This window comes from Anser cygnoides, chromosome 31 (assembly GCF_040182565.1).
Source record: "Anser cygnoides isolate HZ-2024a breed goose chromosome 31, Taihu_goose_T2T_genome, whole genome shotgun sequence".
NCBI classification, from domain to species: domain Eukaryota; kingdom Metazoa; phylum Chordata; class Aves; order Anseriformes; family Anatidae; genus Anser; species Anser cygnoides.
In genome coordinates, this window is record NC_089903.1 from 1,727,123 (window position 1) to 1,741,656 (window position 14,534).

The 14,534-nt window shown below is 38.2% G+C and overlaps 1 protein-coding gene across 1 annotated transcript in view; it reads right to left on the minus strand.

Moving 5' to 3' along the window:
* Positions 1-14,534, minus strand: part of LOC125180597 (adhesion G-protein coupled receptor V1) — a 248,473-nt gene that overhangs the window by 17,460 nt on the left and 216,479 nt on the right. The window contains 9 exon segments of the mRNA XM_066985287.1: positions 1,193-1,402; positions 2,828-3,642; positions 4,386-4,567; positions 4,762-5,006; positions 6,205-6,420; positions 7,399-7,614; positions 8,561-9,170; positions 11,558-11,697; positions 13,021-13,101. Coding sequence (XP_066841388.1) covers positions 1,193-1,402; positions 2,828-3,642; positions 4,386-4,567; positions 4,762-5,006; positions 6,205-6,420; positions 7,399-7,614; positions 8,561-9,170; positions 11,558-11,697; positions 13,021-13,101 — 2,715 coding nt within the window.

Consider the following 14,534-nt stretch of genomic DNA (forward strand, 5'->3'; position numbering starts at 1 on the left):
ACATGCCGTGTATTCTTTAAAACAATAGTAGAAATGTTTAGTACATACCAAATTATTATTGTTCTTTCTCAAATGTTTGCTTTCTCTTATAATTGCTACTTCCCAAATCATCTGCCATAAAAAAACATCAGGTTCATGGGACAGACAAAGGGAAGATGTTACCCTAGTGTTTCTGCAGGAATGTTTTCTAGAATATTTTAAATTCTTTGTAAGTCGCTGATAGATCTGATTTGCTTATGACTATTAGGTGTGTGTATGTTGGCAGTCATGAAGTGGGCTGGCAGGAGCCTCGTGCAGGCCAACAAAGAGAAGGGCAGAGTCCTGCCCCTGGCGGGGAGCAGCCCCAGGCACCAGGGCGTGCACCCTGATGGAGAGCAGCTTGACAGAAAGGGCTTGGGGTCCTGCTGGACACTGCACTGGGCAGGAGCCAGCAACATGCCTTGTTACTAAGAAGGCTGATGGCATTCTGGGCTGAATTAGGCCAAGTATCCCTAGCAGGCTGAGAGAGCTATCCTTCCCCTCTACTCTGCACTGGTGAGGCTGCACCTGGAGCACTGGGTCCAGCTCTGGGCTCCCCAGTGCAAGACAGACCTAAACGTACTGGGAAGACTCCAACAGAGGGACACCGAGGTGATCAAGGGAAGGGAAGAGAGGCTGTGAGAGCTGAGACTGCTCAGCCTGGAGAAGGGGAGGCTCAGGGGGATCTCATCAGTGTCCTTCAATACCTGAAGGGAGGGTGGAACAGGACAGAGCCAGGCTCGTGTCAGTGGTGCCCAGGGACAGGACAAGAGGCAGCGGGCACAAACTGGAGCACAAGAGGTTCCCTCTGAATATCAGACAGCACTTTTGTGCTGTGTGGGAGCACTGGCACAGGTTGCCCAGAGAGATTGTGGGGTCTCCCTCCTTGGAGATACTCAAAAGCCTGGACATGGTCCTGAGCAACCTGCTCTAGGTGGCCCTGCTTGAGGGGGAAAGGACCAGATGACCTCCAGAGGCCCCTTCCAACCTTAAGCATTCTGTGATTCTATGAATGCTTGCAAGAGTTCAAAGTACATGTCAGGTATGTGGATATTCACTTCTTGCTGGTGTTCTCTGAACAGTGAAACACAATCATTGTGAGTCATTATCAACTGAAAGCACAAAGATGGAAACTGGCATTAAAATTTGAGCGTGGTCAACACAAAGAACACACCTTCACAACCAATAACAGATCTTGAGGCTGTATGGAAGCTTATAATTCCTGCCACATTGTCACTTGCCAGAATAATCACTGTGACAGTGTCAAAACTGGGCAAAATTCGACTCCCTCCTTCAGTATGGACCAGGCTGATTTCAATACTTTCATCATCCTCTGGCTCTGGATCATCTATAATGGGCAGCGTGACCATCTTCTTTGTTTCACCTACAAGGAGAAGAACGTATACAACCGTGTGTCCACTTGGAAACCACCTTGTAAAAAGACTCAATCATCTCATTTTGAAAATAATTAAATACATAAAATATATTAAAATTGCATGAAACAAACTTATTTACCTTTCTGGAAGTCAGTGAATGTCATTATGAAATTTTATCTAATTACTATTGATCAGTCACATTAAGCCAATAAAACGATCACATCATTAAATATACTATGTAGAAATTAATTATATAGGAATTATTTCGGAGTGCCTAGAATTCTTTATTTTCATTACAAATTCTATGACTTTAAAATTTAACTTAGAAAAGGGGAATATCATTCTTGAAAAAAAAATAAATTGCCAGGTGCTAAGCTCTCCGATGAACCATTTACACAAGGGTGTACATTCAATATGAGTACATTTACTGAGCCAGGGAATGCATTGAAATGGGATGACATTTTGTTAGTTCCTTGCCTTTGGGACTATCAAAGAATAATAATGTAAGCAGCAAACACCGTTAATCTCTAGTCGCTATATATCCATTAAAATTTACAACACAATCCTGTTGTTCAGTGCGTGTGCATAACCCAGCTGTGTTTTATGATCATTAGAATATCAATTTACAGAATACATATGTATTTCCTGCTAGATTGTCTTTCAAAATACTTCAAAATCAGTTTTTACTAAACTTGTAACTGGTAATGTAATTACATGTCAGCCTCACAATCATTGCCAGCAGCCATGCCTTACTATTCAGATGATTTATCAAGCTAGCACACTAGAATCTTTACTACGCACCTGGAAATTGCTTTCAAAATATCAGTTCGATTAACTCAGACTTTGAAAAAATAAAATACAGCATAAAATACAGCATGCTGCATGGTACTTAAGTAATGTCTGAGAGGGACTTGTTTGTCCTGTTTGCAATTCTTTTAAATATGTTCTGTTATGTTACGTTTAAATATGTTTTGTTATGTTACAATATGATCTCAGAATTTAAAGAGATGTCATGAAAAATTAGTACTGTAGTGACCGAGGGCTAACAAAAGACCACTTAGGCCTGATTCTCATTTCCATTATCCTTGCTGTAACAACTATCTTCGACTTTATTAATCCTTACTTATGTGGTAAAGGAAATCTTTAGAGTGCAATATTTATACTGCAATATTTCTTTAATAAAAACCCTTAGGTATTTATTGTGCTTAGATATTTCATTGTGCTTTGCTACCACTGTGTGTGTTCTGCAAGATAATGCTACATGCTAATGAACAACCATACTCTTTTGCACGTGTATCCTTAGCATTCAGGAAAATTTAGCCTAAGAAGAAGATATCAGTTGTCAAAACATCCACAGTATCGTGTACTTGTCACGTTCTTTTTTCTTTTTCTTAGTTTTACAAAACAGAAGCCAAAACGAGAGCTTGTCTCACCTTCAGCAAACACCAGAGTCTCACCGACACCTATAAAATCCAAGTTTGGAGTAGCAGTCCCACCAATGACACGCCATTCCACTGTCACTTGTCCCAGGCTGCCTTCTGTTCTGTGTATCATTAGCTGCACGTTGGTCTGAGGACGTTCCTCTACTTCAACATACAGACCTTTCTCTGTTGCATTGGGACTTACACTGTAGATCTTAAACACTCCAAATGCGTCTCCATTCATCATTATGATAACTGTGGAGGTATTTGGCTGTCCTATGGTTGGTTGGTTTTTTGAGCTGGCTGAGACGTTCATCAGTTCTGCTTTCAAAAGGGTTATAGTGAATCTCTCATCCAGTTCTGGCAGGCTGTCAGGCAGTATGGTAACTGTTAGATTTGCAAACTCTTCCCCTTCCTGCATTATGGCCCACTGTCTTGTAACAGGTTCATAATCACTGCCAGCGATGGCTTGTGTGCTGAAGAGGGCGAATGCACTGGTAACGTTTTTCTTGTAGGTCCGGAACCCTGAAGTGTTGTTAGTTAATGGGCTGATATCTGACGTCAGCCAAAGGCAGAGAGGAATCCCTGAGGCACTGGAAAATGTAAAGGCTGAACATGCTTGTTCTTTTAGGCACTGAGCTGCACAGGAATACACAGGGTCACTTGCTGCTGACACATTCACTCTGGTCTTGGATGGTTTGTCAGGAATTCCTTGTACAGGAGGCTCGTAGTAGGCCAGGATATCCTGACCTTGCTCCACAGCAAGAGCTACAACGTCAGTCTCAGAAGTGCTGTAGAAAATCTGCAGCTGACCAAATCTTCCCTCACTAAAAGACATTATAATAAAATAAAGTTCTGTTAGTTGACAAAGGATGTCTAATATTCTACATGTTTCTGGGTTAATAATAGAAGTGAACAAAATCAACTGACCCTTTCTGAATTGCTGAAAAATTCCAAATAACACATCAAAATGCATTCCCTTTGAAACTAGTACCAGAATAACTGAGTTATCTTATTTTTTTGTGGATAGCAAGTTTGATTATTTATAGCTTAGGTAGTAGTCTGTTAAGAATGCATATTTGTAAACATTTGGTTCTAGGAGTTAACTTAGTCTTCTTCAGGACTTGGCAGCTCTCCTTACTTGCAAGGAAGAAAAAGCCGGTGACACCCAGACTTATCATCCTTCCTCTAGGATCACATGCATAAAACCTGTTTTCCTTCTCTTATTTTCATCCTGTAAGGGCTGGCCATTTTGTCCTCCTGTTCAAATCACAGGAACAGGCTACCATGCAGGTTTAAATGATTTGATGATTAAACGGACAAAATGAATAGTACACTGTGTACGCTGAGTTTACATTGTGCATTTCAATGTATACTACGTTTAAGTAATTTATGTAATACACAGACATCTACTTCAAAAACAATGTGTTTGAAATGAAAATACATTGAGATGGCAGATCAAAGAATTGATGCACATATTTTTATGAGAGGAGCATGAAATTTGACATTATAGTGGAAACAAAAGTGAAGAATAAATAGTAATTACAAATAAAGCAAACATTATACAAACCTTCGCCTGACTGTTATGTTTGCCAGCAAATTTCTTTCTAGTGGCTCCTGAACTCGATATAAGGATTGATGAAAGAAAACTGTGCCATAAGGATTATCATTGGCAGGTATTATAATACTTGCCACGCCATCTAACCCAATAGCACCACCATTGGAGGCCTGAGTTAATTCTACACGGACAATCTCAAAGAGAAGAAAAGAAAAAGAAGTAATGCAGCTAGACAATTTGTGGTTTTTCTAACAATAATTACAAGCAAAGTATAACATGAAATTATAGCACCTTCCTGCCGGAACATTTCTTGTTTTCCATCATACATATTTCTAGAACAAGTCAAAATTAATACCATCTTCAAGGAAGATGTAAGTGCTTGACTTACTTCTTCTATTTCTGGAACATCATCAGCCAGGATTTCCAATAGTAGCATCTGAAAGGCTTCCCCAGGGGCAAAAGTAATATTGCCTGAGGCAACCTGCAAGTCCTCATCAGCAGGGTGTCCACCAATGGTAGCAACCCACTCAACAGTAACGTTACCAAGTGTCCCAGCATTGCGGATTACTGGCAGATTTATGGGTACTGATCCAGATTCAGGCTCCTCCACAGTAAATTCGGTCATCTGGAACACTGAAGTGCAGCACAAAGAGGTGTATTTCATTAACAGTAATATTTAAAATAAAAACACCATCCTAGTTACTGAATTATATATTTTATTTCACTTGATTGCATTCATTTGCACAATTAAAAAAATGTTAATCAGGTTTAAACTTCAAATTGAACTTTCAGTATCATTTTATCTGCAAATAAAATTGGCATGAAAATTCAGCCCCCACCCAAGAGTTTATTCCAACGTATCCATTGTTCAAGGCTAGCCATGATCTAAGTTTTTAGAAGACGGTCAGAAGGTAATTTTTCCCAGTGAGGAAATTTTTTATCATTTTTTATGTCACGTATGGAAAAAATGTGTCAACATATTCCATCTAAATTGTTTCAAATATAAGTCTTTCTTGTATAAAATCTTTAGTTGTTAAGAATGAAGTTAATGAATTATCCATGTGGAATTATTTACTTTTGTCAATTTCCTTTACATTTTGCTGATAAAATGGAATAACTGAAATAAAGTAGGGTACTAAAGGGAGAAAGAGTAAGTCAAATAAAATGGCTGGAAAACATACACCAGAAATACTGAAATAGAAAAAATAAATAGAAAAGATAAATTTCTAAAATGTCATTAAATTTTTGAAATTACCATTTTTTTCTCAAAACCTGTGTAATGAAACTATTTTTGGAAAGTGTCCACAATCCATTTTACTGATAATGATAGAAAGAAGAAAAACTACAATAACTAACAACCAGAACATACAAGAACGCAATTTAAGTCATATTTGTACTTTCCAATTTCCCCAGATATTTAAACCTGCTTTGCCTGATTATTTTGTAAAACAATGACACTGCACTATCTAAACAGGTTTTGGCATGTAAACTTAAGCTTCAAGCTATTGCAGAAATGCAACATTTAGAATAGATAAAAAAATACAAATTAAATTAAAATCCATCCCCATTAGGAGACTCCAAAATCCACCTTCGTCTCACAAAATCTTGATATATAAGTTGACTGAATGCTTCAATTTCGCTATATAAGGGCACCATTTGCCCTTACTTACACGTTTTAATTTAGTTTATCTTATTTTGTCCTTTACTGTGTTCATCCAGACTTCCCTTTTTGTATTCTGAAAATTTTTATTCCATTGCCCAGTAATAACTCACCCACAAATCAGCAGATTGCTACTGGACAAGAGAAAATATGCAAATAAGACTCATTTACCAAAGGATCCAAACGGGTCATCAGAAGCCTCAATGGTTATGACTGCCCTCGTCAAAGATCCAAGCAAGGCTCCTCCTGTCGTTTGATTCAGCAGCTGAACATAAAAGGACTCCTCAACTTCAGGATTGATATCATTAATTATATAAATTGGCACAGCTTTACTTGTTTCTCCTTCTAGTAAGACAACATCTGATGAGGCTACACTGTAGTCCTCACCTAGATTTGTACATGAAAAAATAACAAAACAATCAAAACACAGAAGAATATTAAGGCATTCTGGTTCATTATGAAACATCACTAATGTTTATCAGCACTAATATTTATCTGTTCTTTTTGCATTCCCTTGTGTTCATATGTTGGTGTGTTTTTTTGTGTTTTTTTTTTTCTTTATCTTCATACCCAGAAAATACAATTGTTTATTTCCTAGTGCCTTTTAGATATCTGGATGGATGAAAATAAATCTCATCTTGGCCAAAACAGAGTTTACACTGTCAGTCCAAGAAGCAATTACAAAAGGTCCATTATTATCTTCCATTGAGAAGATCACACAACTGTGACATTTCTATATTTGATTTCTGATAGTTGTCTGGCTTTCCAAGAGATAAAATGAAACAGAAGTACCTTTTTCAAAGGAGATTTTACTAAAGGACATAAGGTCACTCCTTCCCTCGTGGAGCTTTTCAGGGATCACCTGAGAGCTTTACCTTTCATTTGCAAAGTAAAAGTCTTCTTGAATTGTGCTTAACATTTGTCTGTTTCACAGAGGAGTCACCAGCTCTCAATTTCCCTCCAAGAAACTCAAATAAGCCATGTATGGTAGGTTGAAATATGTACAAAGGACTAAGTACTAGCTATATATACTACTACAGGATTTTTTATTTTATTTTATTTTTTTGAGAAAGTGAGTGGCCACCAGGGAAACAAACAGCCAATTCCTTTCCTTAGTTTTCTTGCTAGATTCTTCAGTGATGATATCTCTGAGTTTTTTTAAATTTGATGTAAGGTCTCTTCTATAGGACCTGAATTCCTGTCTCCTAAGTACACTCAGTAAGTATCTCACACTTTGGTATTTTTTCTACTTGTTTTACTAGACTGCATTCAATACACACTTGCTTGCTTTGGTTACTCGAAGCATACAGTATGCTCTTTCTGGTTTAACACAGAATGTGTATTTCTGCTATTTTGATTTCTTACCAGCTGTTGCAGTTATTGGCATAGCTTTGAATTTCACAGAAACATCTGCAAAAATTCCCCCAGTTCTGGTCACGTTAATGATTGGTCCAACATAATTTTCAGCAACTCGCACAGCTGAAGCTGAAAGCTGAAGTGTTCCAAAAGCATCATCATTGGCATTGATAATTACATGAGCTATAGTCTCACCCACTGATCCAAGACGAGGAGAATTTACAACTGAAATATAAAAAAAACCTCTTAGAGCAAGCCTGAAATGCCTCCTATATATGGCTATACTGTTCATATACATACACCTGAGTTTAGTGGATGGCCACTACTAGCTTTCAATAAAATTTTCATTTTAGATTTGGACAAAATATAACTACAAACTGCACAAGCATATTTTTGATGTTTGAATTATATTATGTCAGAAAATCCACATTCTTACTAACTTATTATTCTACCCTGCTGTGGAGCATACAAAACACCAGTTCTTTGAAGAGGTGAGGTACTAGCAAAATTACTTATTTATTTGTCCATAGGACAATAGAATTTTACACTAGCAATGATGAACTATAAGTAACCTTTCAGTTTCCCAGTAGAATTTTTTGTAGTGTTTCCCTTAAAAATCAAGATTAATGTGGGAGAGTCATGGGGGAGAGGGAAGGGAAATTAGGCATGCCAAGAAGCTCTTAAGCATAAATAAGGCTGTAATGACCTGAATTTATCTGATCGGGCAAACATCCTCTACGCTAAAAAGCCAGCATGAAGCTGCAATTCTACACCACTTAATGTTTAAAAGGCTTTTTTCGCTTTCAGTAAGTGCAACTAGCTTATTTCCTATCATTGTGCTTTACAGAAACAACAGGTGAGCAGGTATTAGCACACAAAACCAATACAGTAATACAGTTGGCCTAAAACACCTGGGATAAAGCAGATGCAGAAGGGAGAAAGAAATGTCCACCCCTGACAAAATTTTGTGGTAAAGGAAATATATGCTGACACACAGAATCTTCATACTTAATGTGAGATACTCTGACATATAACTTACAGGATTCTTAACTATACAGAGTTAGGCAGAGGTAAAATTTTACTGTAATTTCAATTGCTGCATTTTATCCTATTAAATATAAATATTAGCCTACATATTTAAGCTTTGGGTTTACATATGAAAGACACTTACTTGGCCGATCCTGTACTTTGTCGATCAAAACAGTATTGTTTAGCTCCACAAAAACAGATTCTGACCTCTCAGGATCATAATCATCCAAAATAGGCAAAGATATTGTGGCTTCGCTTTCATTGGCTGCGAAGATCACATAACCAGTAATGGGTATATAATCTTCTCCTTGTATTGCTCTAACAACATCAGGTGGAAGAAAGGGTGACTTTTCATCATCACCTAAAGTTCTGTATGTAACCACTACTGTACCAAGAAGACCACCAAGCCTTACTATTGTCAGGGAGATATTTTTTGTTTCTTCCTCAACTTTTATTGGTCTGTTTCTCTCAGAAAAGATGAACAGTCCATATGGATCATCATTAGCTAAAACTGTTAATGTTGCATTAGTGTGATTTCCAAGACGACCACCGGACACATTGATGATCAAAACTGAAAACACCTGATCCAGTTCAGGCACGTTGTCAGGAGAAACTTGTATGGTAATATTTGCTCTCACTTGGCCAACATCAAATGTTACATTCCCATATGCAGAGACCAGGTCTTCTGTAAGATCACAGACTATGACCCAATACAGAGTCACCTCAGACAGGGCCCCATGAGTTCTCACAACCTAAGTGGAAAACACAAAGATTTATGTATTTCTTTGTACTATAAGAAAGAAGAACATAAAAGTGTAAAATGGCATACAGCAAAGTCACAGAATCACAGAATATCCTGAGTTACAAAAGATCCACAGGGATTATCAGGTCCAACACCTGACTCCACACAGGACCACCCAAAATCAAATCGCATGTCTGACAGAGTAGTCCAAATGCTTCTTGAACTCTGGCAGCTCAGTGCTGTGACCACGTCCCTGGGGAGCCTGTCCCAGTGCCCGACCACCTCTGGGTGCAGAACCTTTCCCTAACCCCCAGCCTGACCCTCCCCTGTCCCAGCCCCATGCCGTTCCCTCGGGTCCTGTCGCTGTCCCCAGAGAGCAGAGCTCAGCGCCTGCCCCTCCGCTCCCCTCGTGAGGGAGCTGCAGGCCGCCATGAGGCCTGCCCTCGGCCTGCTCTGCTCTGGGCTGAACAAACCCAGGGACCTCAGCCGCTCCTCATACTTCTTGCCCTCTAGACCCTTCACCACCATAGTAGCCCTCCTTTGGATGCTCTCTAATAGTTTATGTCCTTCATATATTGTAGCACACACAGTGCTAGAGGTGAGGCTTCGCCAGCACAGAGCAGAGCAGGACAATCCCTTCCCTTGACCATCCAGCATTGCTGTGCCTTATGCTCCAGAACACAGTTGACCATTTTGGCTGCTAAGGCACACTGCTGGTTCATATTTCTCTTGCTGTCAAGCAAAACCCCCAGATCCCTTTCCATGGGGCTGCTCTTCAGCCTCTTGTCCCCAGGCCTGTCCGTACAGCCAGCATTGCCCCTTGCCAGGTGCAGAATCCAGCACTTCCTCGTTTAACTTAATTCCAGTCAACTGTGACCTCTCCAGACTCCAAGACTATTGAAAAATTATTGAGAGAGGTCTTGCAATGACATCAGCCAGCTCTTTCTGTACTTTGGGATTAATCCCACTGGACCCCATAGACTTATATGCATCCAGCTGGAGCAGCAAATCCTGCACAAGTTCAAAGTTGGCTGGGAGTTTATCATCATCACAGTCCTGAAATTCAGAGCTTTGGGTGTCCCCGAGCCCATCATTGGTGTTAAAGACAGAGGCAAAGAAGGCATTAACCTCTGCTTTATTGGCGTACTTATTTGTGAGGTTACCAACCTCAACAAGTAATGGATCAATGTTTTCTCTGCTCCTCCTTTTGCTGTTAGCATACTTTAAAAAAAGCACTTTTTGTTGTCCCCACAGTACTGGCCAGCTTCAACTCTGAGTGAACATCACCTCTGTAGTCCTTGTTCAACTGACCTTGCTTCCAATGCCCACAGATTTTCCTTTTTCGCCTAAATTCTAGAATAAGATCCCTGCTCAGCCAAGCTGGCCTTCTGCCCAGCTTGCTCAACTTCTGACTCTTTGGAATTGCCTGTTCCTGTGCTCTTAAGAGGTGTTACTTAACTAACCAGCACTGATGGACTCCAATACCTTCAAAAGCAGGTTCCAAGGGGACCTCACAAACTAGTTCACTGAGTAGTCTGAAGTCTGCTGTCTCCATAGCTAGGGCTGAACTTTTGCTGGCAGTTTTCCTCCTATTACCAAAGATTTTAAACTCAGCCATCTCATGGTCACTATGGCCAGGACAGCCTCCAATCACCACTTCACCCACAAGACCCTCACTGTTTACAAGCAACAAATCTGGAGGGCACCTTTCTTAGTCAGCTTCCAGAGTAACTGTACCAACAAGTTATTGTTAACGTGCCTCAGGAATTTCCAGTACCTGTTTGTATTGGCTGTATGGTATTCCCAGCTAACATCTGGGAAGTTGAAGTCACCCACAGGGACAAGGGCAGATGACCTAGAGATATCCCTTAGTTCATTATAGAATAATTTGGCAATGTTGTCCTCCTGGCTGGGTGGTCTATAGCAGACTCCCACAACAACTTCATCTTATTGTTATAACTTATTTCCATGTCCCTTAATCCTTACCCGGAGGATCTTAAGCATGTCATTGCCAACTGCAAGCTGCACACAATCCAGCCCCTCCATTATATACAGTGCAAAGTCATTGACATGATGAGTTAAAAATAAACTAATTTTAAAAACAGTGTAATCTTTATCATCTTAGCTTTGCTGTATTTGTTGTGTCATCAGCACTTACTTTAAAATATTCATACCTCAAATGTAAACAAGTAGAAGTAAATTTAAACTTATATAAAACATTTTAGTTTTAAGCTGAAAGATACACTTTAGAAAGTGAAGTATAAAATGTCAAGACAAATGTACATGATAAAGTTAAGTTAAAATGCTGTAGACCTATTATAAAAATATTGCAGAATGCTCTGTAAAATAGACATAAAAGAGGATTGCATAGCAATATGAGACCCAAAACTTTCTAACCTGCAACATAATATTGCTATCTCCATCTTCAGGCTCAGTTCCATTTACCGAGAGTGACTCAGTACTGAACTCAAAGACGCCATGAGCATCATCAGAAGCCTCAATAGTCACAACGATGTGGGATGCAATTCCCAAGCTGGCTGTAAGTGCAAGTGCCAAAATGAGTTATTTTTTTATACCATCTTTTCTTAAAAGCTAAGGAAGTTTGTTACAAAAAGCACACAGAAAAGCATAACTGGAATATTTCTGCTGTTTTGCATTTTGTGGTGTGTTTTTTTTTTGTTTTAAATGTGGAATAATTATCCACATGGATAAGGAACTCACTTTCAATAATGCAGTCCTGGCAGCCCTTCTATGGAACAACACTCCAAAGCAACATATAAAATGCAAATATTTTAAGAGAGGATCAAAAATAAAATTACTTGTCTAATTAAGGAAAATGAACTAGAATTTAGGGTAGGGGAGAGTTACGTGGTAAAACACAGTGTAAGCAGTGCAGACAGGACAAAAGCAGGTACTATTTTAACTGAAGCTGGAACAAAGAAAAAGCTAGTCCAGGAAATTCTACTACTGTAATGATCATCTTGTGTGAGATAACTTGCTGCTTAGAAAGAGAAAGAGCCTGGCATTTTAAAAAAAATCTGGAAACACAGAAGAGGAAACAACACTTCCCAGGAAGTTCCAAAAAGTGGTTAAACCACAGACTTACTCTCAGGTTCAAACTGAACTCCTTTGTATTTTCAAATAAAACAGAAAATCAGGCTGTCACTGTGGAATAAATTATTTGATTTCGATAATGGGTGCTAACACAATATTTTCAGGTCTCTAGGGTTTAATTCAAAATCCGCCATCATTAGCGTTTCCCTCATAGTAGGTGCTTTTGTTTTCATCTTATTTCTGCATATTGTATGTTTTTAATTTTCTCAAGATTAAATTATCTTTGTTTTCTGTATGTTGTGACAAAAATAGACTTCAAAAATGAAAAATAATCAAAGCATTCTTTTAGAAAAAAAAGAGCTAACACCACTTTTTATTAAGAGTATTTTTGAGATGCAGAGATCAAAGCATAAAGCGAGTGGCAAAAGAAAGTATCAAAACACACAGTCAGGTAGTTTTTAAATTACCTTAAATTTAAAAAGTTTCTCTCCTCTTTGCTCTCCAGAAAATTTTACAAAATTTACAAACAAAGCTAATTTTTCTAACTACTTCTGGAATAACTACATTGTGTTCTATAAAAATACAGCTTTGAAGATAGAGAAGCTGTTATTTTCTGTATTACGGTTAGTATTGACTGTTGTTGAAATTAAGCCTTTTTTAAAATGGGAAAGAATGTTTTGACAGGACTCTATGATATATCTCAAACCACAAGCAAAATAACACTATGATAAACTGTGTCAGTAGTGTAGTTCATGAGGGATATTACAGTTAGCATAAAGAAATAAAGATTAATCCAAAATGCTTACCATGCTGATGGACAGTTGGAAGGAAGAAATCCATGTTCCCATCACCACTACCACTGCCATCATTTCTAAAGAGCTCAGCAACTTTAAGATGACAGACATACAGATATATACACATATATACATTTATAAATCAGAGCGCAAGCAAAGAGAAATTTAAACTATTCTGGACAACAGGAAAAAAAGAGGGAAGCACTCTAGGAAGGTATCAACTTTGCTTCTGAAAGTGTACAGGAGTTCTAATAAAGACTGAAATATTTACATATGCCACCTCTTACTTAATTTATGACATTGGAAATAGCAATGGGAAGTCAGAATGAAAGAAAACACATACACATAGTTTATCTTTCCTCTCTTTCCCTCTTTGTGTCCCCATTTTGTATTTCCCCTTTCTCACTCCTAACTGAGGCTTGTCATGGAGGAATCTAAATTGAAAAAAAAAAAAAAAAAAAAAAGGTAGGGGAGACGATAAAGTCCCTCAAGCTCCTTATTCTAATATTTTCTCACAAAGTGAAAATGTTGGGAAAATCTGCAGAAAACTTAACTAATGGGGACTTCATAAGCTTTGTGTTTGTGTTGGAAAGGCCAAAAAGAAGGCTCATTTTAAAAAGGCTATATAGTTACTGGATTACTAAAGTTAGTTGTAAATTTTCTGTCACAACAATTTGAAAGAGAAAAGTTTGACTCCTTTTAACAAAACAACTATTCAACCAAAAAGACAAAATACGTGAAAAGTCTCAAGACTTTACCAAAAGAATCACTGAGACCATGTTGCACCATAGACACATACAATCATAGCAGAGAGCTGGATTAATTCAAGGAAATCTGATACATCCTCCCAGAAGGGACCACACTTGCAATTTCTGAATTGTTTAAAAAAATAACATCAGTTTAAAAAAAAAAAATCAATTTATGGCTGTCAGTGTTTCTAATTACTTTTCCCTCCAACAAGCTTTACAATCTCCGTTAAAATTTTTCTCAAATGGAAAAAAAAATCTGTAAGGTATTCAGGGGTTTATGTGGCAGCACCACTATGCTTTGCCGTCCCTTCAGACTAGCCCTTCAAACCAATAATTCTTTCAAGTGTTTGTCTTGTTCTTACAGACAGTTATCTACGAGCTACCTCTGCAGCTACAGCTCAGCAAACTCCCTATGGCCCTCAACATCCACAGCCTATTACTGCTATAATCCATTTGACCTATGTATTGCAGTTCTTCTGATTTCACTCATGTGGAAGAAAAAACAAAACAAAACAAAAAAAAACCAAAACAAACAAACAAAAACACAACACTTTGACTGTTTAGCCTTAAATATTTTATAAATATTCCATATTTTTGAAATGCAACATATTGCTAATATATTTTTGCATTATTTTAGTTCTCATTACCAACCATGAAGTTATACAAAGTGAAAAGCAGCAATTGCCTTTAGATGACCTAACAGATGGCAGTGATACACTTTCCCTAATACATGGTAATAATATACTTGCTATGGGATCTGGTTGTTTCCACCAAGGA